General features: G+C 48.8%; 12 protein-coding genes across 12 annotated transcripts; 6 read left to right on the top strand and 6 right to left on the bottom strand.

Moving 5' to 3' along the window:
• Positions 1 to 430: 430 nt before the first annotated feature.
• N7457_002251 (uncharacterized protein) lies at positions 431 to 1,103 on the bottom strand (the record flags this gene model as incomplete). Its single annotated transcript, XM_057173297.1, has 3 exons — positions 431 to 713; positions 881 to 1,009; positions 1,072 to 1,103. The coding sequence occupies 3 exons, from the start codon at positions 1,101 to 1,103 to the stop codon at positions 431 to 433; spliced, it is 444 nt and encodes a 147-aa protein (XP_057033448.1).
• Positions 1,104 to 3,376: 2,273 nt separating this feature from the next.
• On the bottom strand, positions 3,377 to 3,786 carry N7457_002250 (uncharacterized protein; the record flags this gene model as incomplete). Its single annotated transcript, XM_057173296.1, has 2 exons — positions 3,377 to 3,598; positions 3,739 to 3,786. 2 exons carry the CDS (start codon positions 3,784 to 3,786, stop codon positions 3,377 to 3,379), a joined length of 270 nt encoding a protein of 89 aa, XP_057033447.1.
• A 325-nt stretch (positions 3,787 to 4,111) lies between these two features.
• Positions 4,112 to 5,937, top strand: N7457_002249 (uncharacterized protein; the record flags this gene model as incomplete). The annotated part of the gene is made up of 3 exons (XM_057173295.1): positions 4,112 to 5,629; positions 5,688 to 5,780; positions 5,839 to 5,937. The coding sequence occupies 3 exons, from the start codon at positions 4,112 to 4,114 to the stop codon at positions 5,935 to 5,937; spliced, it is 1,710 nt and encodes a 569-aa protein (XP_057033446.1).
• A 319-nt stretch (positions 5,938 to 6,256) lies between these two features.
• On the bottom strand, positions 6,257 to 6,754 carry N7457_002248 (uncharacterized protein; the record flags this gene model as incomplete). The annotated part of the gene is made up of 1 exon (XM_057173294.1): positions 6,257 to 6,754. The coding sequence occupies one exon, from the start codon at positions 6,752 to 6,754 to the stop codon at positions 6,257 to 6,259; it is 498 nt and encodes a 165-aa protein (XP_057033445.1).
• Positions 6,755 to 8,471: 1,717 nt separating this feature from the next.
• Positions 8,472 to 9,231, top strand: N7457_002247 (E2 SUMO-conjugating protein UBC9; the record flags this gene model as incomplete). Its single annotated transcript, XM_057173293.1, has 3 exons — positions 8,472 to 8,506; positions 8,611 to 8,825; positions 8,978 to 9,231. The coding sequence occupies 3 exons, from the start codon at positions 8,472 to 8,474 to the stop codon at positions 9,229 to 9,231; spliced, it is 504 nt and encodes a 167-aa protein (XP_057033444.1).
• A 2,141-nt stretch (positions 9,232 to 11,372) lies between these two features.
• Positions 11,373 to 13,631, top strand: N7457_002246 (asparagine synthetase B; the record flags this gene model as incomplete). The annotated part of the gene is made up of 9 exons (XM_057173292.1): positions 11,373 to 11,398; positions 11,477 to 11,527; positions 11,613 to 11,638; positions 11,713 to 11,739; positions 11,800 to 11,835; positions 11,900 to 12,048; positions 12,103 to 13,355; positions 13,415 to 13,519; positions 13,589 to 13,631. The coding sequence occupies 9 exons, from the start codon at positions 11,373 to 11,375 to the stop codon at positions 13,629 to 13,631; spliced, it is 1,716 nt and encodes a 571-aa protein (XP_057033443.1).
• A 404-nt stretch (positions 13,632 to 14,035) lies between these two features.
• Positions 14,036 to 15,336, top strand: N7457_002245 (porin; the record flags this gene model as incomplete). Its single annotated transcript, XM_057173291.1, has 6 exons — positions 14,036 to 14,083; positions 14,148 to 14,181; positions 14,249 to 14,337; positions 14,396 to 14,426; positions 14,592 to 15,094; positions 15,187 to 15,336. 6 exons carry the CDS (start codon positions 14,036 to 14,038, stop codon positions 15,334 to 15,336), a joined length of 855 nt encoding a protein of 284 aa, XP_057033442.1.
• A 408-nt stretch (positions 15,337 to 15,744) lies between these two features.
• On the bottom strand, positions 15,745 to 16,718 carry N7457_002244 (uncharacterized protein; the record flags this gene model as incomplete). Its single annotated transcript, XM_057173290.1, has 2 exons — positions 15,745 to 16,426; positions 16,477 to 16,718. The coding sequence occupies 2 exons, from the start codon at positions 16,716 to 16,718 to the stop codon at positions 15,745 to 15,747; spliced, it is 924 nt and encodes a 307-aa protein (XP_057033441.1).
• Positions 16,719 to 17,586: 868 nt separating this feature from the next.
• Positions 17,587 to 19,812, bottom strand: N7457_002243 (ankyrin repeat domain-containing protein; the record flags this gene model as incomplete). Its single annotated transcript, XM_057173289.1, has 1 exon — positions 17,587 to 19,812. The coding sequence occupies one exon, from the start codon at positions 19,810 to 19,812 to the stop codon at positions 17,587 to 17,589; it is 2,226 nt and encodes a 741-aa protein (XP_057033440.1).
• Positions 19,813 to 20,628: 816 nt separating this feature from the next.
• Positions 20,629 to 22,324, top strand: N7457_002242 (methionine aminopeptidase 2; the record flags this gene model as incomplete). Its single annotated transcript, XM_057173288.1, has 7 exons — positions 20,629 to 20,668; positions 20,734 to 20,841; positions 20,916 to 21,532; positions 21,590 to 21,853; positions 21,909 to 22,070; positions 22,125 to 22,211; positions 22,268 to 22,324. 7 exons carry the CDS (start codon positions 20,629 to 20,631, stop codon positions 22,322 to 22,324), a joined length of 1,335 nt encoding a protein of 444 aa, XP_057033439.1.
• Positions 22,325 to 22,582: 258 nt separating this feature from the next.
• On the top strand, positions 22,583 to 24,098 carry N7457_002241 (sphingolipid delta(4)-desaturase family protein; the record flags this gene model as incomplete). Its single annotated transcript, XM_057173287.1, has 3 exons — positions 22,583 to 22,768; positions 22,937 to 23,215; positions 23,289 to 24,098. 3 exons carry the CDS (start codon positions 22,583 to 22,585, stop codon positions 24,096 to 24,098), a joined length of 1,275 nt encoding a protein of 424 aa, XP_057033438.1.
• Positions 24,099 to 24,852: 754 nt separating this feature from the next.
• Positions 24,853 to 26,055, bottom strand: N7457_002240 (uncharacterized protein; the record flags this gene model as incomplete). Its single annotated transcript, XM_057173286.1, has 7 exons — positions 24,853 to 25,287; positions 25,341 to 25,433; positions 25,489 to 25,604; positions 25,662 to 25,720; positions 25,786 to 25,808; positions 25,880 to 25,950; positions 26,016 to 26,055. The coding sequence occupies 7 exons, from the start codon at positions 26,053 to 26,055 to the stop codon at positions 24,853 to 24,855; spliced, it is 837 nt and encodes a 278-aa protein (XP_057033437.1).
• Positions 26,056 to 27,672: the final 1,617 nt, after the last annotated feature.

The raw sequence follows: 27,672 nt of genomic DNA, 5'->3' as shown, positions 1-27,672 counted from the left end.
TGAAAGGGGCTCTGAAATAATGCTCTTCTCTCGGTCACTTTAGAATCAATCGTGCGCTAAAATGATTCGCTAAAGCAATGGATTGCTTCAAGTCAAGGTTTAGGCTACGACCTAGACTATCTATCCCGTTGAATATAGGCAATTTCTCTCCTAGTCAATATTTCTTAGAATGCTCTGGTTGCCTAGGTCTTCTTTGTGCAGAATCGGCCCTTGGGTAGTTGCTTGCTAGCTTGGAGGGTCATTAAGGCCTAAGACAAAAGCTCAAATGACAAACTCAACTGAAACACAGGGGCCGAGAAACGCTGACAACAGGATGGACCAAAAACATAACACGCTAAAAATAGGACCAAAACTAGAGTCTATCCATATGTATCATGTCAGTAGCAGGACAGATGAGCCTGTGGGAGGAGTAGGATAAGCGCATTCAGCATTACGCAGGACCCTTGCCCTTAAGGGCCCTCTTGATATCACCCAACACGTCGGAGTCGGGTTGGTATGGGACTTGGAGACCGTCCTGTGGAGCGACAAACTCCAAAACAGCCCCAGAGCTTGTTGTTTGGACGTGAGGGTGCTGTTTCTCACTCGGAGTCTCCCCTAATAATGAGGTTTCGCACAGGATCGTCAGGCGAGGACGCGATAGGCGAGTAGTTGCCTCTTCGTCGGCCGTCTCAGTCTCCTCGAGTGTGTGTGGTGTTGACCGGCCGCGGATGACCCTTCGCCGGTGGGATCAGCTTCGTTGGCGCCCTTATTCTTCGTGCTTGTCTTTCCGATGGTAGTGGTGTTGCTGGCGGGGGTACTCTCACTGGCTGGAGGGACGCTCTTGGTTAGTATGGGTATCTTTTTCAACACCCGCACTTCCCATAGGCGTTTCGCAAGTTACCCACCTTTCTTAAGCCAGAACTTATACCATGGTGTCTTCGCCTTCTTCATTCCCTCCTTCTTCTGCTCGAGGTACTCCTCAATCATCACCCCCTGGGGATGCCTCCTGCGGACTTGGCGGGTGTGGGACCTACGCATATATCTATTAGATCGATGGATACATCAACAAAGCGCAAATCAGACTATACGTACCAAAAGACCCACACCACGGTCAGTAAGATCATGGCCAGCGTGAGTAGGCCAGAGACAGTAGCGATTAATTGACCCTTCCACGCATTGGGGTCCCTGCACTCAGCGGGGCAGACGGGAATGGTCGTTGGAAGACATTCGTATAGAGGTATCAAATTTTATATGGTACTGTGCGGCAGGTTTGTTTCCTTATATACCTCGCGGCAGGTACCTACCTACCTAGTATGTATGTACGTAAGGTAGGTACGCCCAGTCCTTCAGATCATACCTCGGTACCTATAATTCTGATCAAACTTAAATAGCTTAGGTTGATCTCAGTTTGATCTCAGTTTACTCTTAGTTTGATATCAGTTTAATCTCACTTTTACTTCAAATCGATAGATCCTTTAATCTTTTACTTAATTTGATATACAGAGAGATCGAACTTTAAAATTTTAGTTCTATAAGAGGTAAACCCCTCTATAGATTAAAAGATCAGTGAGAGTAATCTAGAGCTGTTTTGATCATACTATCTCTTCGTAACACTTAGACTATGGATAGAATACATTAACAACCTAATGCTATAGATAGGGACCAACCAAGATGAAAATACCTTAAGAGTTGATCTCCTCCCTTTTATGATGACCAGTGGGTTGTCTGATAGCTGACTTTATTTTAACCTTCTCTATATACCAATGCGATCTGTTTTAGTTGGATATGTAAAATATATAAAGGATCGGAGAAAACACGAGATTGATTTCCATTGGCTTTGATTCGGAGGTTTCCGTTAGCTTTAGTTCGAACATTATGACTTCTAAGAGACGAAAATGGAAGGCCCCAAGGAAGAACGGAGGCCCAGCGCCCGTGAAACGACAGAATGGTGTCTATGTCGAGACAGTGGTTGGTGTCCTAGTCATTGACCCTCGTAAGCTATGTAGTTAGGAGCTCCGTCTACCTTACCAATACAACACTCTTCCCCTCTATGAGTTGCACCTCATAGGCCTCAACGGCCTAATACCGCAGATAGGAATATATATAGGAATATTCTATGATCTATGGAATTTCATCAGTCTGCAGTCAACTAGTCGGTTCTTAAGCGTTCATCACCCCGGTACACCAAACAGTCAGTCACTTCCCCGTGCTCCGCTAGTTCAGCCTGATTGATCAACTTCGAGGAGGCCACCACCTTGCTGGTTGGTCGGGAGAATTACTTCCAAGAGGAGGCGGTCCCAATTCGCTGCCAACAACTTCCCGCCAGAAGGGCAAAAGACTCTTGTCAAGCCTCAAATTTCAAATCTGCATGTCTTACTGCCGGGTAGGCAAGTCGTCGCTGAATCCTAGCTACTTTACAGTGATTGATCTGACTTCACAAGTTTTGCATTTTAGGAATGAGTTCTCTGCGTCGATATTAGAAAGATAATATGCTTCTATACGAGATCCATAGTACAGTTCCTTTGAGCGATGAACGGGGTAAAGAAAATCGTACCCTGGGCTCGCGTGCGCCTGGCACAGCGTACTCGTGAGTATTTTTAGAACCCCTGCCAACATGCAGTGAATATCTATACGTAGATTGCTCTCAAGGCAGCAGAAAGAGATGAGCTTTTCATGGGCAAATCGAAGCAGTACGAACTATATCCGCCATAGAGAGCTGGCCAACCAGGGTATGGGTAGTCACGTGATCCGCTATTTAAATTTGCCGCGAATATTTTTTCTCTCCTTGTCTCCAATTTCTCCCTCTACCATTTTTTTCCCCGCCAACCATCATGCTGTCCGATACTTGTTTCTCAGGTGTTTAATGTCTGCGCCTGAAGAACTAATACTACAGTGATCATATATTGATCTCAGATCAATCTGTCGATTTTTCTGGATGATCGGATTCACTTACTAACCACCTCTATGCTTCTCTCAAGTAGCAACCATATCGTTGTCCGTTGGTTATTTCCTAAATATTCGACGGCAATTGGAACTGCCTGTCTAAGTTTATCAATTGCCCATCAGATATCGCGCTTTCTCAATATCTTTGGCTTGTGACATTCTTTCCTCACTATTCGCATGATGAACAATTTCAAGATTGAACTGGGTTGTCAATTACACTTGGACTCCCGGTGCATGATCATTCATACACTGAAAATTCTGATTGAATACGGAAAGATGTCATCTCTTTGGATTTTGTTTTCAACTACCTTTCCTATAGCTATAAAGAGCTCAATGAACATGAAAATTCACATGCACAAGTATTGCAAACTAAACTTACGGAGTAAGTAGGGATCAGTTGTAGTGGATTTAATCCAAATGTTATTTATTATGTTAGGCTCTTCCCATACAGTACTTAAGCTCGCCCCTTCCCATCATTCTGCGCTCGACTCTCATCAAGTGCCTGTTGAACCCACGACTCGTCTTTTCTCTCTGATGGATTAGCTCGCTGATGAGTACCAGGTCCCAGACTTGGAGCTTGGGTCTTGGCGTCTCGCCGCGCAGTGCGGATAGAGCTAAAGCAGTACGAACAAAGGATGATGGCCATCGTAAAAGCTGCAATAGGAGCATTGATAGACTTGATTAAAACCAGTGTTAGAGAACCTGTATCACAAGAGAGAGGGGAAGTGAATTAAAAACTTGTAGAGTGTGGTAAAAGAATTTTATGGAAATGGAGTGATAGTGCTGTATTTATCGTTTGAAAAGCGCTGTACATACCCCTTTTGGCTTGCCTAAGGCTTTGTGATCCGGTATTTGTTGTGGCATTATGTTTGATGCTTTGAGATTGAAAGGTGTTGGAGTTTGATTTGACTTGAGCGATTACCATGCTTATCCCTCACTAGAGATAGATGAATATCCAACCTGAGGAATAGCCGACTTAAACACGATTGAGGGCAATGAAAATAATTGAGGAGATATTCTCATGTAGTCAACATTGACTGAGAAGTGATGTACTCCGTGGATGGCTGCGGCTGGAGCAACAATGCAAACAAGACAAACTGCGGGTCTCCCCAATCAGTGTTATCGCATCATCAATAGATCGATGCCGACGTTTTTAGGCCGTCGACACGCTTGCTCTTTCCACACAACTATGGCTCCTGAACCGACCCCCGCTAGAGGGGCAATGTCTCTCTATGCTAACCTCCTCGATCCATCTACCGACGCGCCTGGTATCATTTCCCGGGCACCCGTTGTCTTCAAACAGAGCTCGGAGAATCAAGCCCAACCTGACGACGGAGGCAAAAAGCAACAGCTGAAAGACGGTATGGTGTTCATCTTTCATGTCTTTTGTCTCTGCGTGAACGTTTCTGACACCCCATTTCTCCTCTCGGCAGCTTCTCTTCGTTTCCAACCCACCAGACGCCCACAACTCTCTCAGAAGCCTAAACCAAAGCATACTCTACCCAAGATAGCGTCACACCCACAACCCTCAGCTAGCCGGACTTCAGTACCGACAAAGAGTACATTAGCTGACTGGGCTGCCCTTGAGGACGACGATTATGAGTATGCGCGCGAGAAACGGCAACGCGGCGGAAGAAAGAAACGCAAGAAGAACCATGAATCGCGGGTGGTCCACAATTGGGACGATATCTACGACCCTTCCCGACCCAATAACCATGAAGAGTACAGAAACAGCGAGGAGAAGATTTATGAAGTTCGCGAATGGAAGGATTTCTTGTATGCGCATCTCAGGAAGCGCTCCCTAAGCGAAGACTCGGATAGTGATGATGACCATGACCGGCCAAAACCGCGTATGTTCATACTTTTTACACATGATGAATTTGAGGCCATGACTAAGGAATCACAATTAGGTCAATTTGCGCCTCCAAGCAGCTTTGCCCCGCCGCCTAATCTTAACAACGTGCCACCACCAGCTGCCGTCCCCGATGATCCGACTGGCGAGGATGCATTTGCTCGCCGTGCAGCTTTAGTCCAATACTCCAACGATGAATCCGGCACCAACTATGGCCAGCATCCACCACCCCCACCTCCTGATGATCTCGCCGGAAAAGACGCATATATGCAGCGCTTCCAGAGAGATGATAACCAACCATCAGGAAGCATTCCACCTCCTCCACCAACACGTCCCCTCGACGCTTTCCAACCTAGCTCCGCCACCATCTCTCGCGCCCCGGTCCGATACAATCTCCCACCACCCCCGGAGGACATCCCAGCCTCACAAGCCGAACTGGACGCTGTATTGGCCAAAGAGCAACCAGCAGATGAAGAAGAACAAGATGATTCCGCGCCACGATCACTTCGTCCCGGTCAACAAGGCTTTGCCGAGAGACTACTTTCCAAGTATGGATGGACCAAAGGCTCGGGACTCGGCGCTACCGGTTCCGGAATGGTCAAACCACTGCAAGTAAAGGTTGAGAAGCGGAAGAAACGACCCGATTCAGAGGGTGGCGGCTTTGTCACACCTGCTGGACGCGGTAAGATTATTGGGAGCAGCAAGAAAGGGGAATACGAGACTAGCAAGTTTGGTCCTATGGGCGAAGTGATAATCCTCCGGGGCATGTTGGACGGCATGGACCTGGATGCCGAAATGGAGGGCAGCCAAAATGGCGGATTGATGCAAGAGATTGGAGAGGAGTGCAATGAAAAGGTTTGCGTCTTTTTATCTATGGGCGTTTGGGGCTTTTGCTAACCTATTATACCTCAAGTATGGAACCGTGGAGCGAGTTTTCATTGCTCGAGACGCCGGAACCCCTGTCCCGGTCTTTATCAAATTTACCAGTCCCTTGTCTGCTCTACGGGTGAGTTTGTTTGGGTTCAATTGATCTTGTGCATCTCTAACTATTGGATCTACACTAGGCTGTGAATGCCCTCGAAGGTCGGAATTTCAACGGCAACACAATTGTGGCACGATTCTACGATCTCGAAAAATTCAACCAGGGGATATACGTGGACTAGTTTCTCATGCACACCCCCATTTATGTACACAGGAAGGTTTACGACACCTTGATCCATTGGATCCTGGCACAGGTTTTCGATTATGATGAATTCGACAAAGGGGACTTCATGAGCTCATTGCTGATGCTTGCACTCTTTCTGTACGCTTATGATAATGTTCGAGTTAATAGGATCTCATTTTAGTGAAATATCTTCGAAATTCTCACAAAACTAAGTAATTAAGTTGTAAATTATTCAATGATAGATTATTAGATCGCCTATACAACCCCCCGAAACTATCTCAATAATGCATTTCCACCCGACTACCTAAGTACTTCACCTATCGGCCTATCACCTTCTTGGCAGGAATTGGGATCCAAGACCGCGAGACTGTATGCTTCTTCGGTTCAGAAGTCTCCAGTAAAGGCTCCGTGTCCGACATTTCGTCATCAGAGACTAGTTGCACGTATGAAGGGATCTGCTCGTATTCCAGAAGCCTCGTAGGAAGAGGAAGCCAAGACCGGTAGCTCCGTCTCTCGCTGGCCTCAGATTCTTGTGTCAAAGGCTCATAAGCATATTCGTCGTCAGAATATTCTTCGTTGTCAGCATCCTCTACTAAAGCATTACAAGAGCAGGGTGAGCTTGCCGGTTGCACTAGGCTCGACTTGCGTGCTAGACCCTTGTGGAACAAACGGTTCTCAGCTAGGTCAGTGGGTGCCTTACCATCTATACTAGGGGACTGGGGGACTGATGGTTCCATATCCGATGCCTCATCATCACTCTCATAATCACTGTCATTGATGCTCCGGTCCTCGTGATGGTGGAACACACCGTCCATTGCGGCTGAAGAATTATCCCACCATGGGCGAGTGATAGATCGATGTTGTAGGAAAACGTCGGTTTTGCAGTCTGGACAACGCCCTGTACGTGCTAAAGAGATTTGAGCATGGTGTTCTTCGGTGCACTCATAGCCCTTGTGAAAGGCGTCGGCGCAAGCAATTAGAGAGGTGGAATGCGGATCTGGGTGTAAGCACCGGGCATAGTACCAGGTAACTGAGTGACACATAATAAACAATGGATAATGGGATTGGGGTGACTGTGACTATATTTCATAAGTTATTGGATGCTGAGGATTGCTGAATTTAGATGAGATGAGATGTGAAAACTATTATTGAAAAGAGAATCCAAAGGGGGGAATCTTAACTTATACATACAAACCCGAAAGAGTGTTGGCTTTTACCGACAAACTCTGCTAGAAGAATGCCTTATATCATTCTTCGTTCAAAGCACATTATCGAGGATCCAACTTCATGTTCAAAGACAAGACAATCCTGTTGTCCTAAAGCTGGCTAGAAAGCAGACGCAAAAGCCATTGTCCAGTATGGGAATCATCACTGAGACTTTATAACCCTTTGTCATTATTGTGATTATTGAAAGCCTTTGTTTGATGATGCTGTGAAAGATCAGATGTGCTGTTTCTTTTTCAGCCAGTCTTGTTGAAAGAAAAGTCATCGATTTTCAAAACCTATCAAATGGTAACTGGACTCGGTACCCAGTTTGGGTATCAGATCAAAGATGCCCTCAAACTGATATTTTGATAGATGGATGAGGTCAACACCAACCCTTCTTTGGGCTGGGCTTGAATTACTAGGGTTGTAGAAGCCAAGAGATATTCGTCATTCATCTTTGAACTCCAACGTACTTCCCTTGTTTCACGATCCTGAACAAATGCAACTTAATCGGACTCTATAACATGGTGAAGAATTGTCGAAGTCTCAAAGCTCAGCGGCCAATCTATTTGAAGGAATTGCATTGGCATCCACCATCCCCTGCTTTATTGCTATATGCGCTGTTATATGGGTATACGACAACAAAGTGCACCCAGAGTTGGCTCATGGCCTAACTCTAAACACAATCTTTTCGGTATTCGACAAGATGCAAATCATCAGAAGGCAGAGAGGGCATATGTTCAATTGCAGCGCTCTGGCACGATGGGAGAGTGATTCTCTCCGACAGCAAAATTTACCAGCTGCTTCGGATTAGGGCTGAGCCCAACTTGAGGTTGGAGTATTTCAAGAAGTGAAGCAGAAGCAGGCTTCACCCAGGGCCCATGGGCATCTGTTGTAGGCCTAGATTCGAGAGATAGAAGATCCACCCATGGACTAAAGAGCCGAATTCCAAGCTGGCCATATACATCAAGAATTGTGCAAAATAACATCACTACCGTACCAGTTGTGTTTGCAACCTTGGCCTTAACAATAGAAGTGAGGCTCCATAGGCCCTGTTGGTTCCCGGGAGCTCTGTATGCATTACGTAATCCGACTCATTGTTCGGATTGGGGAGATGGATTGTTATCACTTCCCCCGGGCCTCTGACGATTGCCACCTTTAAACCTTCCCTCATCACCTCCCCTTCTTCTCTTGGTCATTGCCTACCATCCGCTTCTCTTACCCCGCAATTTGGCTGCCACCGAGCCGCATATTTTGACTTGGTCTTCATTCACCCCGCGAGTCGACCCATTTTCCAAGCTACTCACCTTCTGAGCACTACCCGAGATGTCGCTGTGCCAGAACCGCCTGCAAGAAGAGCGGTAAGCATTCTTCTGTTCCTACAGATCCTGCAATCCTGCGATTCTGCGATTCTGCGCGTTGTATGCGCTCACTCCTTGCCCCGTGCTGACCGCCATGGATTTAGAAAGCAGTGGCGTCGCGACCACCCATTTGGTTTTGTCGCAAAGCCGACACGCACTGCGCAGGGTGGTCTAGACCTGAAGAACTGGGAGTGTGCTGTCCCAGGGAAGGCCAATACTCTCTGGGAAGGTGGCTTGTTCAAGATGTCTCTAATTTTCCCCGATGGTGAGCGGCGCAATACATTCCTCCTAGCCGACGATCCTTTTACTAATCCAGATGGTATTTGGTGCTTCTAGAATACCCTACCAAGCCTCCCAAATGTATGTGCTCCCTTTGCGACGACTTCTAGCGCCCAATGGAGAAAAGCTTCTGCTGGAGGCCATTCCCATGATAAATCGGTATGATCTCGTGCTAAAACAATGACTCTCCAGGCAAATTCGTCCCGCCACTCTTCCACCCCAACGTCTACCCTTCCGGAACAGTGTGTCTATCAATTCTGAACGAGGAGGAGGATTGGCGACCTGCCATCACCATTAAGCAGCTCTTGCTTGGTATCCAGGATCTTTTGGACGATCCGAACCCTGAGTCGCCTGCACAGGCAGATGCCTACAACCTTTTCAAGAAGGACCGTCCTGCTTACGAACGAAGGGTCCGTCAGGTTGTTCGGGAGAACCAGCCCAACTAGACTTCAATCTGCGCAAGCGTAAACAGCGATGGCGCCGTATGGCTGATTTATTTCTTTTTCTTTTTTGAGCATGGGATACGAGGTGATTGCGAGAAACATCATGCATTTATTGTTTAACGAAGGAGCATATTTTGCTTTTCTGTCGCGAGCATGGCGTTTCTAAATAACCCCAATGGATGGCGTTTTCTGGGCTTAGGGTCAATCAGAAACAATGATACTACATGCATGCTCCCTGCCGGGGTGCTTAGGCTTGCTTGTACCGAGCACGGGCCAGTCCTCGCAGCAGGAAGCCGATGTCGTACCTGTTTGCTCTGTATGCACGTAGGTAACACTGGGCAGCCAACGCCACTTAGGGTATCTACATCTCTACACCAATGAACTAAAACTGTGAATGGCACCTTGAGAACTTTGGAAGCTTGTTCCATTCTCATACTTGTAACAAGATGCCAATTCATCTATTCAATGACCAAAAAAATTCCATTCAATGCTTCATTCGAGGGTCACTCGTGAACTAAACACTGCGTCATACCTACATACCCATTCCACTAGCTCTGGACAATGTGAAAGTTGCACACCTCTCCTTCTGCACTTGACAATCAAGGCTTGTACTGCGTTCGTTATTTGTATCCGGAGGCAAGTCAAAGTCAACTATACACGATTCTAGAGTTTGATACACTCACTACTGGTAGGAGTCTTATGCAGAGATTCATGAGAACCGCCTGCAGCAGCAAATATTCTTCATTCTTGTACTAGTATCTGCGTATACTAGGGCCACAAAGGTATATCATTAGACTTGCTCCTTTCTCTCAAAATTTTGAATCAGGATCTTAGTGGTGTCATGATTGGCGTTCATCAACGTGACCTGTCACAAGCCAGTGACTAACCCTTAGATATTCGCCGACGTGGAGAGAAACCTTGCAATCTCAAGACTCTTCCTAGAAAAGAGCACTAATACGAATATGCTTTGGGCCTTGGGCTTTGCTCTCTTTCTCAAACGTCTTGGGTGAGGGGAAGGAACATGAGTCACCTTCCACAAGGCACGCCGGCGATCTAGAAGGGTCTTCGCGATTCCCAGACCGTGAACCAGTGTCAAATTCACATGAATCTTTGTGATTGAATGAATGGCCGATAATTTGAGTCCCCACTTTGTGGATAACCGTTCTACGAGGGGTTTTGCCATTCTCTATGTACCTAGGTAGTATAACTACCTGCCTTTGGGACTATATGATGAACTGATCTCGGCTTTTGGACTGTCCCAAAGAACCCGGGAGGGCGTCAGGTGTTGTAAAGGTTCTGGTTTTGATTGGCATTATCTGCTCCGATTAATGAAAATCGAATTCATTCCATCCAGGCTATGCATGAATGTATCTCTTTTGCATGAGTCATATCGGCCATTTCTGTTATTGAATTCGTAGCCGATATACTTGATTTCCAACCCTATTCTCTTGGCTTTCACAGTGTGGATAGCGACGAACCTCAAAATTGTGGTGCCTCTGACACCTAAGTATATTGTTTGGAATGAATACGGACTAGTAGGTCGCGATCATGATCAATGATGATCTGATAAAACTTGATATTGCTCGCAAGGCTGGCATAGCTAAAACTAGAGACATATTCAAGCATGGTGAAGTACTTGCAGAGCTCAAAATAAACAAATACTGGTATTCTATGGATGGTAAAATGATATACATCACAATACAGAACTAGATCGTCCGATGGATTATTGGCGTGCACATCGTCATAGGAGGGGTTAGGTTAGGGCTACCGTTCCCGTGGTGGGGGTCGGCCAATCACGTGACAGGCAATCGGATCGTCATCCAGCCCCTGCCAAATGCGACGACGCCGAGATAGTACAGAGGTCAGCACAGTAATATGAGCCGAGCAAGTAAGCGTGCATATTTGAGTCATCCGTTCGCAGTAGTAGCTGTAGGTAGTATGAGCCCGTGGAAGCTTGGCTGTTTATCTTATCGGTGACTCAAAGACTTGCCGACATCGCCCCTCGCCCCGCCGCGAGGGCACCGGGGCAAATTTGCAAAAAAATCGCCGAGCCTTCCCCATAGACCCGGATTAGTCAATTACCCTTCTCTTCCCGACTCTTCTCCTCCCTGATCTTCATCATCCCCAGTCCTCAATTGCCCATCATGTGTGGAATTTTCGCGTGCCACCAGTGCGTCGTGCCTTGCCCTAATTCCTCCTGCGCAATAGTGGGATGGAAATGTGGACTGTACTAACCAGTGGCCTATAGTCACCCTGATATCCAAAAATTCAAGCCGACCGCGTTGCGCATGGCCAAGGCGTGAGTATCTCTGTGACTTCTCCAATTGCTACGAATCGCAGTCGATAATCCATGGAATTGTCGCTAACTTGTGTCTTGATCCCAGTGTGCGCCATCGCGGTCCCGATTGGAGTGAGTCACAGCTCGAGTTACAACATTGCGCATTCCACATGGGGATTCAATGGTTAACAAATGTTTTCTAATAGGTGGAAACTTCTGCGCTGAGAGCACTAGTGAGTCAAGGACGCAAGAAAAATCGGTGCCAATATGGTATGCTAACGCGTGATTTCTAGTCCTCGCACACGAGCGCCTGAGCATCGTCGGTGTCGGTATGTGGCCCTTGTGAACAATCCATGACTCGAAGACCCCATCCGCTAAACCCACGGTATCCAGACTCCGGTGCCCAGCCCCTTGTCAACGAAGATAGCAGCCTCGCCCTCGCCGTCAACGGCGAGATCTACAACCACCGCTCGATTCGCAAGAACCTTCGACACAAGTACAACTTCAAGACACACTCTGACTGCGAAGTTATCATTCCCTTGGTATGTCAGGCCAAATGTGCGAAATATTAGAATGAAAGTGCTAACATACAATAGTACGAGGAATATGGCCTTGATGCCCCCAAGCACCTCGATGGCATGTTCTCTTGGGTTCTCTGGGATAAGAAGCAGGACCGTGTTGTTGCTGCCCGTGACCCCATCGGTGTCACCAGCTTCTACCTCGGCCGCTCCTCAACGGCCCCCGGTGCCGTCTTCTTCGCTTCCGAGCTGAAGTCCCTGCACCCCGTCTGCGACGACATTATTGCCTTCCCTCCCGGCCATGTTTACGACTCCAAGACCGACAAGCTGACCCGCTACTTCGAGCCCAAGTGGTGGGATCCCACCAACGTTCCCTCGACCCCGGTCGACTACAAGGTTATCCGCCACAGCCTGGAGAAGGCTGTCCGCAAGCGTCTGATGGCTGAGGTGCCCTACGGTGTTTTGCTCTCTGGTGGTTTGGACTCCAGCTTGGTCGCATCTATCGCTCAGCGTGAGACTCTGCGTATGGCTGAAGCTTCTCGCAACGCCTCTCTCCAGACCGATAGCGAGTTGGTTGGCATCGATGACGACAACGAGCTGTCGACTGTCACCACTTTCCAGCAGCTGCACTCATTCTCCATCGGTCTCCCCGGTGCCCCCGATACCGAGGCTGCCCTTGAGGTCGCTAAGTTCCTCGGCACCAAGCACCACCCCTTCACCTTCACTGTCAAGGATGGTCTTGATGCCCTCTCCGATGTGATTTACCACCTCGAGACCTACGATGTGACCACCATTCGTGCCTCTACCCCCATGTACCTGCTCTCTCGCAAGATCAAGGCCATGGGTGTTAAGATGGTTCTGAGTGGTGAGGGTTCCGACGAGATCTTCGGCGGTTACCTCTACTTCCACGCTGCCCCCAACCGTGAGGAGCTCCACAAGGAGACCGTCCGCCGTGTCAAGAACTTGCACTTGGCCGACTGCCTGCGCGCCAACAAGTCCACCTCCGCATGGGGTCTTGAGGCCCGTGTGCCCTTCCTCGACAAGGAGTTCCTCGAGACCTGCATGGGTGTTGACCCCAAGGACAAGATGATCACTCCTGAGCGTATTGAGAAGCACATGCTGCGCAAGGCCTTCGATACCACCGATGAGCCTGAGACTGCTGCCTACTTGCCTGACAAGATCCTCTGGCGCCAGAAGGAGCAGTTCAGCGATGGCGTTGGCTACAGCTGGATCGATGGCCTCAAGGAAGAGGCCGAGCGCCAGGTCACTGACGAGATGATGAAGAACCCCAAGCCTGAATGGGGCACTGATGTGCCTGACACCAAGGAGGCGTATGTTTTCCCTTCATTCACATTTGTCGAACACTATTGAAAACTAACATCGGCTATAGTTACTGGTACCGTACCATGTTCGATGAGCACTTCCCCTCCACCTGTGCCGGCACTGTCGAGCGCTGGACCCCTACTTGGTCCAAGCAGTCTGACCCCAGTGGCAGGTAAGTCATTTGTTTCTTGTTTGCCTTTTTATTTACCTTTGAAGATTCTTTGCTAACCATTCTTCACAGAGCTATTGCCATCCACAACCAGAAGTATGACGAGACCGAGTAAAAAAGTCGCCTGAGAGCAAAACCAAAAGGATCTGAACTTGATTTTCTGATTTAGCATTTTGGGGATTTAGTACTGAATAGATTGTATATACCCTGATGTCGGTATATGTCGATATAACGTTATTACCTTACATCTCTTTGACCTGTGCCTTTGTACCATATCCACTGTAGTGTGTTTTATGTTCCAACTGCTCACTTTTCCGCTGCACGTGACCCTACCAGAGATGGTCGGCGGGCTTTCCCGGCAGCCGGGCAACCGCCAATCACCGCCCTCCCACCAACCCGTGCTAAGCCCCTAGGTTCCCCCAACATCATCGCATCTCTTCTCCCTTCCTCTTCCCTCATCTCTTCATAGAAACCACTTTTTTCCCTTCTCCATCTTTAATTAGATTTCTTTTTTCCAAAATGTCTGCCCCCGCTGCTTTCTCTGACATCGCCAAGGCGGCCAACGATGTACGCACACTGTCCGAAACAAAACTCAGTGCCCTGAAACTTGGCTAATACCTTATCCCAATAGCTCCTCAACAAGGATTTCTACCACGCCGCTGCCGGTTCGTCCATCCACAAATGGCATTGCGCCACTTTGGAAGCTTCAATGGCTAATTTAAACTTGTTTAGCCAACCTTGAGGTCAAGTCCAAGGCCCCCAACGGTGTCACCTTCACCGTCAAGGGAAAGTCTGCCCACGAGGGTCCCATTGCCGGCCAGGTTCGTTTGAACCCACCTGTAAACAAACCCCGCACATTGCTAAATATTGCGCCCACAGCTCGAGGCCAAATACGTTGATGCGCCCTCTGGTAAACGCCCCTCCCACAAAAAACCACCTGATCCCGGCGCGTGGAAAGGTCGATGCATGCCTTTGATATACGGATGTGGCCTTTCAATATCGCGCCGGGTGAAACTCTTTATTTTCTCGGATGCCGCGGTTCATAGGATTAGGCTAATATGCTCACTCCGACCAGGCCTCACCCTCACCCAGGCTTGGACCACTGCCAACGCTCTCGACACCAAGCTCGAGCTGAACAACAACATTGCCAAGGGCCTCAAGGCTGAGATCCTCACCCAGTACCAGCCCGCTAAGCAGTCCAAGGGCGCCAAGCTCAACCTGTACTTCAAGCAGCCCAACCTGAACGCCCGTGCTTTCTTCGATCTCCTCAACGGCCCCACCGCCAACTTCGACGCTGTTCTCGGCCACGAGGGCTTCCTCGTCGGTGCTGAGGGTGGCTACGACGTCAACAAGGCCGCTATCACCAAGTACTCCGCTGCCGTCGGTTACAGCGTTGCCCAGTACTCCGCTGCCATCACTGCCAGCAACAACCTGTCCCTCTTCTCCGCCAGCTACTACCACCGCGTCAACGCTCAGGTCGAGGCCGGTGCCAAGGCTTCTTGGGACTCCACCTCCGGCAATGCCGTCGGCCTCGAGGTCGCCAGCAAGTACCGCCTGGACCCCTCTTCCTTCGCCAAGGTTCGTTTTACCCATTGGGAGTGTTTTTGATTTTTGATTTTTGATTTCTTTTTTTGAATCACGGCTAATCGCGCAATTTTCTCGCAATATAGGCTAAGATCAACGACCGTGGTATTGCCGCTCTGGCTTACAACGTCCTGCTCCGCCCTGGTGTTACCCTCGGCCTCGGTGCCTCTTTCGATACCCAGAACCTGAACCAGGCTGCCCACAAGGTCGGCGCCAGCTTCACCTTCGAGGCTTAAGCGTTTGGCTCTCCAGTCTAATTCCAGAACCCTAGAAGATGATATAACGTCTTTTGGGAAAAATTGAAAACTTCACTTATAGTTCATCTGTCTCGCTGATGTGTCAGAACGATGATTATTGATTGTCGCGGGGGTTTTCTCTAAGATAATAATCATGTGTGTCGTAGATCTTTCTGCTCTATCACCATTTGTACATCAAATCCAACTGTTTCCTTTGTTGATCAATCCGTTTGATTCGTACGAGTAGACTACTTGGAGACACGAAATAACGCGCATGGCCGTGGGAGACCGTAGTCGTGAAAGAGTAGAAAGTATATCAACCAGCGATGTACATGATCTAGAATTATATACACATGTATGTAGAGAAGCAGATGCTATCTAGCAATATACAAACGAAAGGCAATGCCATCAAGATACAGCCTCTTTCCGCTTCCTCACCTTCTTCCCTTCAACAACATTAGGAGCCGCCCTCCAAACATTGACCACAACAAGCGTTAGCATCAAAATCCCCGAACAGATAAAGAACCGCCCAACAGTCCGATCCTTACTAGGCTCGGGATCAACCCAACCCTCATCAATCCGCCTCTTCCCCTCCCTAGTCCTCCTCTCCCGCCTCCTCTTATCCTCCGCCGCCTGCGTCCGGAAATGTCCGCGCGCATTGAAATGATTCAACGGATTCCGCCGAATAAACCCCTCCCAATCCTCGGGATCATACTTCGGATCATGCTTCGCACTACCCGCACTGAACCCAGCCGCAAACCCCTGCTCCTGCCGCCCCGTGCCGCCGTACCGGCCCTGCTCGTAGAAACTGGGCGGCGGCCCGTAGAATGCCGTCCGGCGCTTGCTTAGCCCGCTAGCGGGTCGCGACCCCGCGTAGCTGCTGTGACTACCCATTGGGTGCTTGTGGCTGAGGCCTTGGGATGAGGAGGTGTGGGCGTGATGGAAGCCGTGGTCGCGGTCATAGGTTGCGCGCTTTGAGGCGTTGCCGAGGACGTTGTAGGCGGCGGAGATGCGGGCGAAGCGTTGGCTTGCGTCTGGGTCTGTCCGGTTGCGGTCTGGATGGTGGCGCATTGAGAGGGCGTAGAATTTTCTGGTTGTTGGTTAGCATTGCGAAACGGATTTGTAGAATGGAGAGTATACTTTTTGATTTCGGCTGGTGTTGCGGTCGTGGGGATGTCAAGGATTTCGTAGAAGTTTTGCTCTTTGGCTTGGAGGGGATTGCTGGTTGAGAAACATGATATGGTAGGTCTTTGGGGGGGTCGTGGTCGGTGGTGGTGTAATTGTGGGCGGAGGGGTGCGGTTGGGATGCTCCGGTGGATTGATGAAGGAGATATGGTCGTGTGCGGAGAGAGGAGGATTGCTGGTACTCGGTAGGGAGGCATTGCTGCTTATTTGGATATTCTCACATCGAAGCAAGCTAGGATAGGAGCGCAGAGAGCAGGCGTTGAGGAGTGAATGAAGGGAGCAGAGGAAGTGGAGAAGTGAGATCGGAGGTGAAGTGGTGAAGATCGGAGTTGCGTCACTGCCCTTCAGGCTTGATTCTGGTCGCAATGCACAATTTTCGATGATTTGTGACTACCTGGGTAGACTAGCAGGCTGGAAGTAGAGTCTCAGGTTATTTGATCTAGCCTCTTACTCAACAACAATACATGAACCTGATTGACTCCTAACAGTCTTAAGTCCATGCGGCTGATGATCAGATTAGATAGGGGATGACCCTCTCGGGCACCAAGCCTTCGATCCAATGAGAATGGTCCTGGACTCGATGTAATTACATCCAGGTAGGTAAGTAGGTATGTTAAGTACTATATATCATACGACTAGATATGCTCACGTTCAACGGTGCCCTCCAAGCTGCCCAGAAGACAACCCACAAGCGATCGCCGATGAACTGTGAATCATTGAGCCACTCGATCTCCGCGCAAATAATCGTATACATATCATGATACGTAGGCTTCGCTCTACTAAGAAACCAACTGTGTCCTTCCACCTTTTGACTGTCAGACTACATCAACATACAATGCCTCTGGCAAGCATGTTTAATAAAACACTGCTAGAATACACTTTCATAGATCAGTGACAATCTAAATGCCTTGTTCAAAAGCTCACCAGAACAGGCAATCGCATAGACAGTAGTGAAAGGGGTTGAGGATGTGTAGCCCGAGGGTTTAGGGTAGCAATATCATATGTGGACAATCAAGCATGAACTTGATAGAAAGCCATGTCTCAATCCCAGAAGGCCAAATCTTATTACTTAGGACAAGGATAGACCCTGGGCCAATAATACTGCCAAAGAGCCCTTTCAATGGCATCAAAAGGTCCTTCCAGTCTGTACGGTAGAAGAGTCCACTCATCCGAAGGAGAGTCCTCATCGGTATCATCAACCGAGTCGTCACCATAGGATATAGCTGCGAGTATCCGAGGTCCAGTCAGGCTTATCGAAATATTTCTCTGGTCGAAAGTCTCCATCAGCAGTTTAATCACATTAATTTTGTTCCTGCTCGCAGCAACAGTCAAGGCACACAGTCGATATTCGTTCCAAATGAAAGGATCGGCCCCTTTCTTCAATAACAGCTTCGTTGCTAGCAATTCAAAATCCATATTATCGTTTTCGTTCTGAAAGAGACCCTTGATGCTGCGAGTTCCTAGGGCGTTCTTGATTCTGAATCGGATGCTATCCTGCTCCAAAAAAATCATTCTTCGGACGTCTCCCCTAATTGTGCTGAATAAAGGAGTCCATCGACCTAATGATGCGAGTGATTGATCGATCGGCACTCCGCGCTCTAGCAAAAGATCAACTGCGGCTTCCGCTGAGTCTCGGTCCTTTGCCTGAGCTGCAATTGCAAGGAGTGTACTCCCTCGAGTTTTATTGCAGACCACTGGCGGCATATCAACTGGTCGTTCGTCTGGACTTTGCATGTTTAAACTAAGCCCGGCATCGAAGAACATCTCTAAGATGGGTGCATTAGCTAGCATGGCAGCAATTGAGAGTGTCTTTTGGTGCGGTGCGAAATCCGGATTGAGTGCAACTCCATGGTCAAGAAGAAACCTGAAAACAGCTTCTCCTCCAAAAACTGCAAGTTCGATTGAAATCCCATCGTCTCCAAACGCAATGTCTTGGAGTGATGGGGTTAAAGTCCCAAATATCTTTTGAATGATCTCCAGTTTGCCCAAAAAGAGTGCGTAGTTAAAGAGCAACCCCTTCCCACGACTTTCTGAAAGCGCCTCGGCACATCCTTTATCAATGAGGTAGTTGACAATCTCATCGTGGCCTTTCTCAAGCGCGAGCAGAATCGGAGGAGGACGGTAGTCGCCCAACTCGCAACATTCATCCATAGAGAAACTTCCGTTTGAGGCTTTGAGCTTGGTTCTTGCACAAAGAGAGACGCCCTCTTCGAAAAGCAAGTCCAATATCCCAATATGGCCATGTTCAACAGCCAAATCCACCAGTGTTGCAAGGCCATTCTCATCGGTCCAGTCATTCTTTTTCGTTAATAGCAACTTCATCAGCTCCTCTTGGCCACCAGCTGCGGCGCCACATAAAAGCTTGAATCCTGCGTCCGCATCCAATTTGAGCATCTTTTCCATATCCGTCTTCCGTACGGGTAAAGATGCCATTGCTGGTTGCTCCAAGAATACATCCTTGTACAGCTCCAAAAACTTTTGGATATCGAAATTGTCTTGGCTTGCAATGACGAAATTGGCAAATGGCACATTTCCAACCGACAACGCGATTGTAAACGGTGGCACAGTCCCCAGAGCCTCCTCATCTACAAGCTCTGCTCCGGCATCGACCAAAATGTTGATGATCTCCATGGATGCGCTTGTAAAAGGGGCTGTAGCAATATACCCCAGAGGGACCATGCGAGAACTGGTCATCGCATTAGGATTGCAACCCTCTGCCAGCAGCAGTTTGATGATTGGAATATGCATTCCCATAACTGCCAAGGACAGTGTTTGGTCATAGAGTGTATCCCCATCGTCGTTTACAGATTGTTTCACAGCTCCATGATCCATCAGGAGACTGACAACCGAGGTATGACCCCCCCGGGCCGCGACGGCAAATGGATTCCTCTTCATATAATCATCGTGATCGGCTTTGAGGCCGGTGTCGTGGATAGGCGGAGTTGGATCCCGTCCATACTCCAGGAATATTCGGACGATATCAACATGGCCATTTTTTGCAGCTAGGGTCATGGGATCCTCGATGGAGCTCTGTGAATCAGGGAAGGGGGCACCCGCATCCAGCAACCTGCGAACACATTGTCCATTTCCAGTTTCTGCGGCCCTCGCTAGTGCTTGGCCCGTGTCCTCCGTGAGCAGTTCGTAAATTCGGGGTTTCAGTAGAGAATACAGACGAGAGTGGGATTGTGACAGAGCATTGAGGTCTGATAGATATTCCAAGTATGAAGATACAATGATCAATAGTTCACTGGGAAGCTTGAATAGTGACATGGTTAGGGAGCAGTTGTCCATCTAACACGAGGGATGAGGCTCAACAGTGACATCTGGTCTTTAGGTACCAAACGGGGGCGGTCGTTCGACGCCATACGAGGCAGTGTTCGTTCCGATTGGGCATCTACGCCACCTCTTCTTCCTACATGGCGGTACTTTTGACACCCACGATAATTCCCTCCCACGGGCATCGAGGGTACTTCATGCTGAATACAGAAGGGATGAAGGCTATCACTTCGAGGATATGTGTCTTAGTTTTCGCATGGCTTAGTCTCTTTTGGATTTTCAGGATATGAAGCAGGATTTTACGTACCTAGAGACGTATATGGCACACTACTATACATTGGATGAGATAGATCTACACGTCTTCATGCTTATAGTAAAGGTAAGGTTCACGACAATTTCCCAGCAACACAACACACACAGCACTCACCAGCATCCAAGAGTGTTCTCGTTTCAAATTGATTCAAGAAGATGTCTAAATCCAGCTTAGAATACCCACAAACAAGCATATATCGTACCGTAGTCATGGCCATATACGTACAAAGGAGAAAGGAATCATTCATGAAGGCACATCCACTCCCTCCAGCAGACGGCTAGTATGTCGCTATGTCGATCCATGACATGTTTCATGGATCAGACCTATGAGCATTGAGGGAGCTGCTCAATTGATACGCCCTGAACAAACCCCGAAAGAGTATAGATGACTGCTGCCGATGAAGTATGTGGTCGTGGGGCAAATCTCCAAAAACGGGCTTATCTTATCAGCAAAACTCTTTCCCCGACATCCGACATTCCCCTCCTTGGCCTTCGACATACTTGTGACTTGAATTCAACATGGCAGCTCAAGCTACAGAGAAGTTGGATCAGCTGGACCGTAAGATACCCATACTTGTGGCTTGCATACTTGTCCCATGTGGCGTATGGCTAATAAGATCCTAGTGAACGCTCAGGCCGCCCCCGCGGCGAACCAGGTTCCTGCTGAAGTGGAGGAGGACTCTGACGACGGCCAAGAAGACGAGGGTGCTGCAGATGCTGGAGCTGCTGGAGGTAGGTTCTTCTGAAGTTTCTCCCCTCTAATGCACCTCCCCAGTTCCGCCCCACAAAAGCACTTGAACTGACAGCTGGTTCACCTGTAGCCGACAAAAAGAAGAAGAAGAAGAAGTCCAAGAAGAGAAGCAAGAAGAAGGGTGGCGCAAAGGTCCAGAGCGAGCCTCCTCGCGTCCCTGTGTCCAACCTTTTCCCCAACGGCCAATACCCCGAGGGCGAGATCGTCGAATACTTGAACGACAATGCCTACCGTACCACCGACGAGGAGAAGCGATACCTCGATCGCATGAACAATGACTTCCTGCAGGAGTACCGTCAGGGTGCTGAGGTCCACCGTCAAGTTCGCCAATATGCACAGAAGAACATCAAACCCGGCCAGACCTTGACTGAGATCGCCGAGGGCATCGAGGATTCAGTGCGCGCTCTGACAGGCCACTCTGGTCTGGAGGAGGGAGATAACATTAAGGGTGGCATGGGTTTCCCTTGCGGTCTGAGCATCAACCACTGCGCGGCGCATTACACCCCCAACGCAGGCAACAAGATGGTTCTGAACCAGGGTGATGTGATGAAGGTTGACTTCGGTGCGCAGCTGAACGGCCGTATCGTGGACAGTGCCTTCACTATGCACTTTGACCCTGTGTACGATCCTCTGCTTGCCGCTGTCAAGGATGCTACCAACACTGGTATTCGGGTGAGTAACTGAATGCCCTTGCACCTCTCGTCTCAAACAGAGTTAACGAAATTTTAGGAAGCTGGAATCGATGTCCGTATGAGTGATATTGGTGCCGCCATCCAGGAAGCCATGGAGAGTTACGAATGTGAGATCAACGGCACAATGTACCCTGTCAAGTGTATTCGCAACTTGAACGGTCACAACATTGAGCAGCACCGCATCCACGGTGGTAAGAGTGTTCCTATTGTCAAGAGCTCCGATCAGACCAAGATGGAGGAAGGCGAGGTCTTCGCTATTGAGACTTTCGGTAGTACCGGAAAGGGTTATGTGCGAGAGGAAGTAAGTTCACAACTGCGATGATTTAGGCTCAAACTCGACGCTAACCTTACACCAGATGGAAACCTCGCACTACGCTCTCTCCCCTGACGCTCCCAACGTTCCCCTGCGTCTCTCCTCTGCCAAGAACCTGTTGAATGTGATCAACAAGAACTTCGGCACTCTTCCCTTCTGTCGCCGTTACCTCGACCGCTTGGGTCAGGATAAGTACCTTTTGGGCGTAAGTTCACAATGAAGTTCCTATGTGTGGCTTTCTAACTGACCTGAAATCCAGTTGAACAACTTGGTTTCCTCTGGAATTGTCCAGGATTACCCTCCTCTCTGCGATATCAAGGGCTCATACACCGCCCAATATGAACATGTATGTTTCTATTTTAGGTGTTCTCCACTTGAACCGTTTACTAACTTGTTTTGCAGACCATTGTGTTGCGCCCGAATGTGAAGGAGGTTATCAGCCGTGGTGACGACTACTGAGATATTAGATACATGACTAAAATAACAAAAGCATCTTTAAAGGCATCTTTTATTCCAATATCCCGTTAGTAATGCCTTTGAATCCAGACCAGAAAACAGAAACTTGATCTCCAAGCGCCGATCCTGCCAAGCCTCACACCACCAATGTACGCGGTGTCGCCCCACGTGGAACAGGAACAACCGTGTCCCGACTTTTCAAAATTGGTCCCTTCTGTCTCTCATGGCCTAAGCTCTGACACATATCGACCAATTCCGAGCATGTCCGCGGTTGCCGAAACAACTTCGCCGCACCTTCGGGTGTCGGCAGCCAAAGCGCCCGCAAAAACACAAGAATCAACAAGAATCCAGGCACCGGAGGCCTTGGTCGACGACCACTTCTTCTGGACATACACCGAAGAGCCGCACCGCTCAAGGCGGCAGGCGATTATCAAAGCGCATCCGGAGGTAGGTGAAATTGATTCGGGGTCATCTGTTGGTGTTATGGTCTTCGCCGACACCTCCATGCGGAGGTTGTGCGGAGTCCCCTGCATACACCTGTTCACTTGCCCTGGGCGACGGATAGCCTCAAGCAGTTCAATTGCGATGCTAATGAATGTGCGCCTGCTTTTATAGGTCACCAAACTATGTGGCCCCGAGCCTTTGACAAAATGGGTCGTCCTCGGTGTCGTCTCCCTGCAACTCACATGTGCCTACCTCCTCCGCAACACCTCGATGTTCGACTGGCGGTTCCTGGTGACAGCATACGTGATCGGTGCGACTTGCAACCAGAACTTATTCCTCGCAATCCATGAGATCTCACACAACCTGGCATTCCGGTCCGCCTTCGCCAACCGGTTGCTAGCCATCTTCGCAAATATCCCCATCGGACTGCCATACAGCGCAGCTTTCAGAGTATGTTTTGCACCTCCAAGAGCCTAACAACACACCGAATCCCACGAAAAGCACCAAACTAACTAAATACCAGCCCTACCACCTGACACACCACAAATCCCTCGGCGTAACAGGCCTGGACACCGACCTCCCCACAGCTGTGGAAGCCTTCCTCCTAAACTCCCTCCTGGGCAAGACCTTCTTCTGCACCTTCCAAATCCTCTTCTACGCCGTCCGCCCAATGTTCATCTACAGTCCCCCCTTCACCTCCATCCACCTCCTGAACGTGTTCGTGCAACTAAGCGTCGACTACGCCTTAACCCAGCTCTGCGGCTCCTGGCAACCAATACTATACTTCCTGCTGAGCTCGTTCCTCGCTGGATCCCTGCACCCCTGCGCAGGCCATTTCATCGCAGAGCACTACTTCTTCTCGAACGTCAAAACCGGCGGCACGGAGTCTCTGACTGAGCTGAAGAAGAACGAGAAGAACAAGACCCCCCACCCGCTTGATTCTCTCCCTCCCCCGGAGACATACTCGTACTACGGCCCGCTGAACATCCTCACCTACAATGTCGGCTTGCACAACGAGCACCATGATTTCCCCGCCATCCCCTGGACGAGATTACACAAGCTGCATGAGATTGCGAGCGAGTTCTATGAGCCGCTGCCTTGTCATCGCAGCTGGGTTTGGGTTATCTACACCTTCATCTTGGATAAGGATGTTGGTATGTGGTGTCGTGTGAAGCGCGAGCAGGGTGGTCGGATTGTTGGTGGTGGGAAGAAAGGAGACAATGCTGCGTCGAAGCAAGGATCTGGACGTAGTGGTGAGGGTATCTCGGCTGCGTCGGCGGGTCCGGCTGGCGAGGAGGGTGATGGGTGGAAGGAGAGTGAGCTCCAATGTTAGGACTGCTTTTCTGTCCTTTATGTATGACATGTGGTGTTGAACATCGGCGATTTCCAATTACATACATAGCTGGGTGGAATCCTAGAGTTTCAATTACAATCAAAATGGGTTATTATCTTATGGTTTCTAGGCGGCTTGATACCGGGAATGTTGAAAGGACTGAGACGGATTTACGTTTGCTCAGATGTTGCCGGGTGGTTAAGTCCCTAGGTAGATATTTCCCTCTGTGAAAGACCATTTAGGATATAAAGATAGCTGGGATGGCCATAGTCAAACAATCTCTAGAGGAAGAAGGAAGTGGCCCCAGGCTATAACCTGAATTCGCTTTAAGAGCGATCCCATGAATTATCCCAGCTCTGAGAATGGTTTATGAAACACAGAAAAGCAACAAAAGGCCGAATCCGTTCATCATAAAATGATATTACAAGACAGGAGGGTAAGAAGAAAAAGGACAAAGGAAAGCAAGTACAACGAAGGAAGACAAGACAGTTGTCAGGTCTCAGGAGAGGCTCGGAAGCAAGAAGCAAGAGGAGGCAACAGAAAAGAGTATCAATACCAGGGGGGAAAAATCAAATCAGACGCAAGGAAAGGCTGATGCTAGAACAGAAAGAAAAGGGCATGCTCTTCAAGTATCAAAGAGTAGATGGGAATTTGGAGGAGGCGTCAGCGACGTTAGACCGGAGGCATTATCACGCAGTGAAGAAGCGCAACGAAGCCAGATAGACCGTGAAAAAGCGACAAACAGAAGACCAGCTTAGAAGAAGAAGTATGCGATCAGGAAGCTGAGTAGGCAGAGACCTGCGACACCCTGGATAGAGACTCCACTGGCCGTTGGCACATGTGACTGCTGCATGGTGGCAGACCCGGCCGTGCTGGGGGCCTCTCCACCAGTCTTTCGCTGCCTCAATCCTTGGTCTGCAAGTCGGTCCTTCAATCGCTGGATGTGTGCGTTGGCCTCGGCGAGCTGCGATTTCAATTCTTCATTAGAGGGAAGAGTATTGGTGACAGCCGACCTGGTGGCTGAAACTACAGGTGCGGGCTCGCGCTGTGGAACCTCGGATTTGACCTTCTCGGAGAAATTGGGAGCAGGAATCGGGGGTAGTTCATCGGACTCGATCTTCTTGGGGACTGGGGTCTGGAAGTTTCCACCGCCGGGGGAGGTGTACATTGGAGGCTCCTCATCAAGCACCTAGAGAGAGTTAGACCGTGTGCATAGGTAGAGAGAGTCGTCGAAACGCATACCGATTCATTAGCCTTCTCTGAAGAAGCATCTGTTGCGAGGTAGACCACTCGGATCTTGCGCTCAATCACATCGGACTTGGAGGTTTGGTCGAACTAGATGGATATGTTAGTTGTTGGCCTCGGTGGCGGCGACTCGGTGTTAACATACAATCTGGCCAACACTGGCATCCTCCAAGCCACTGGAGACTGAGACGGCCTGGACCAAGAACTTATCCTTGCATTTGGCATCTGGGGCAGGGTCCTCCTTCATGGCCTGAAGCAACACTATGGAAAACAATCAGCCGATATGTATACTTTATGCGCACTCGATTGTCAACCAACCTTGAACCTCAACAGTCTTCCCCGGCTGGATGTGGCCAGAGTTTGGGCGCACACAGTAACTGGAACATAGTCAGATGGCAAACATCGGATATAGGGATGCGCGCAAATCATCGTCGAGACATACTGTTTGGGAGCGGTGGTTTTGACCTAATGCGGTGAAGACATACATCAGTACTGTTTGTATCCGCGACAAAGGCGGAGGGATACGTGATACATACCTTGAAGACCACAGCTTCGTGGTTGGGATTGCTCAGGCGCAGAATCTGGCATACTTCATGGTTGAATGGACCTATCATCAAGAAATGAGCGGTTGAACTCGGCAGGTCTCCGACAGGTTGGAGATCTGGCACTCACGCTTGAAGCCCAACTCGGAGGGCTCAATTTGAATAGTCATGATGCGCGTGGTCAGGGTGAAAGAGATCGGAGAAGGGGTCACAGATGATAAGAGGACAAAGGACTGCGTGCGATTAGATTGCGATTCGGAATTAAAGGCGTGGGATGGTTATCATGTCCAAATTGACACCTCAGGAGTTTGATTATTGTCCACTTTGGGGAAAGATGGTGACTCAGCAGTCAGGTGATGTCACTGTGGACAACCTCGGGAGCTATAAGTAGAACGGTCCGAGGTTGGTTGGTCTGTTCTTCACGCTAAAGATTTGCATTGAGCTTTTAGGGCCCATCGACTACGAGGCTGCGTGAAGTATCTTGTTTGCATCCTCACGATCTTCAAATGGCTTGTTTCGTATCCTGGGGTGAATATCCCTTCTCCACTGCATGTGATGGATGCCTGCTGTGGGTCGATTGTCATGTATCCCACTCATGCTTAATTGCAGTTCACGTTCTGATACTTCTGATCTAAGGGACCAGAACCAGCAGCAGACTCTACACATATTGACAGGGGAAACAAAGCATATTTATTGCCAAATAAATCCAAAACGCTATGGTTGTTAAGTCATCCTCTGCTTCGGAAATGCCTCTCTGAATTGCATATCCACACCATTCAGATTATTGGCCTGCTCTCTTGAGCTTTGTCCAAGCTTTCATGTTCAGACGTGCAATGTCCAATACCAAGCTCAGAGGCCGAGCTGGTTTGTTACCCACGACTAATATCACATCCACAATAGAGCGTGCAACAGCCCACTTGACCCACACAACGTTTAACCTGGACATGATCCATATTTTATTGAGATTTGATCCATCGAGCTCAAATTCTGCCCTGAATGGATCGCAATCGGCTACAAAATAGCCTTTCCAATACCGCTAAGTCTCATTGATACATCCAATGTTCCAGTTTCAGGTCATCAGTCCTGTTTTAAGCACAGTCCTCGTTACCATTCTGATTCTCGAACCACTCCCTTTACCCAAGCCTAGTGTCCCATGACTAGGAATTTTAATAAGAGGGTGTTTTTACATCCCCTTTTCTCGAGCACGCCTTCCGCTTCTGTTTTGGTCGCTTGACAAACGTATCATTGAAGTTTCTAGGTGCATCATGACATTAAAGAGACTGCTCAAAATCACGCGATATACTAGCAGGAGTAACTTTAGAGAGATGAATTGGCGAAAGATGTATTAATTGAAAGAATGAGATTCATGTAGGACACCTCAAGGCATTTAAATATCTCTCTATTCTACGAAGTACATTAAGGGGGAGTTTCTTACGAGGTCATCCCATCTAGAGCCCTTGAGGTGCAGTGTTCATCTATAGGCTTCTGGCACATACAATTTTAGCTCCCACCTCGCTGCAGCTAGAAGAATACCTCATTATGGAGGACAAAAAAGGGCAATGCTAGAAAATACCCACAGAACAGTTTATGAGCTGTGTACGCCACTGCTTTTCAGCCTCGATGAGCGACAATCATAGACGGGCGACGTAGATAGCTAAACAACTGCAACAAATCGGAATACAATTGCTCTGTATATTCTCAAATACTATTCAAATAGCCCATAACTGATGATATATTCCTTAGATGATTGAGACCCGATGCCATAGAAACCCGGGGAAGGTGGGCGG

Source organism: Penicillium paradoxum (assembly GCF_028828445.1).
Source record: "Penicillium paradoxum strain IBT 22861 chromosome Unknown utg000003l_segment0_segment0, whole genome shotgun sequence".
Taxonomy (NCBI): Eukaryota; Fungi; Ascomycota; class Eurotiomycetes; order Eurotiales; family Aspergillaceae; genus Penicillium; species Penicillium paradoxum.
This window is presented reverse-complemented; position numbering and strand designations above follow the sequence as displayed.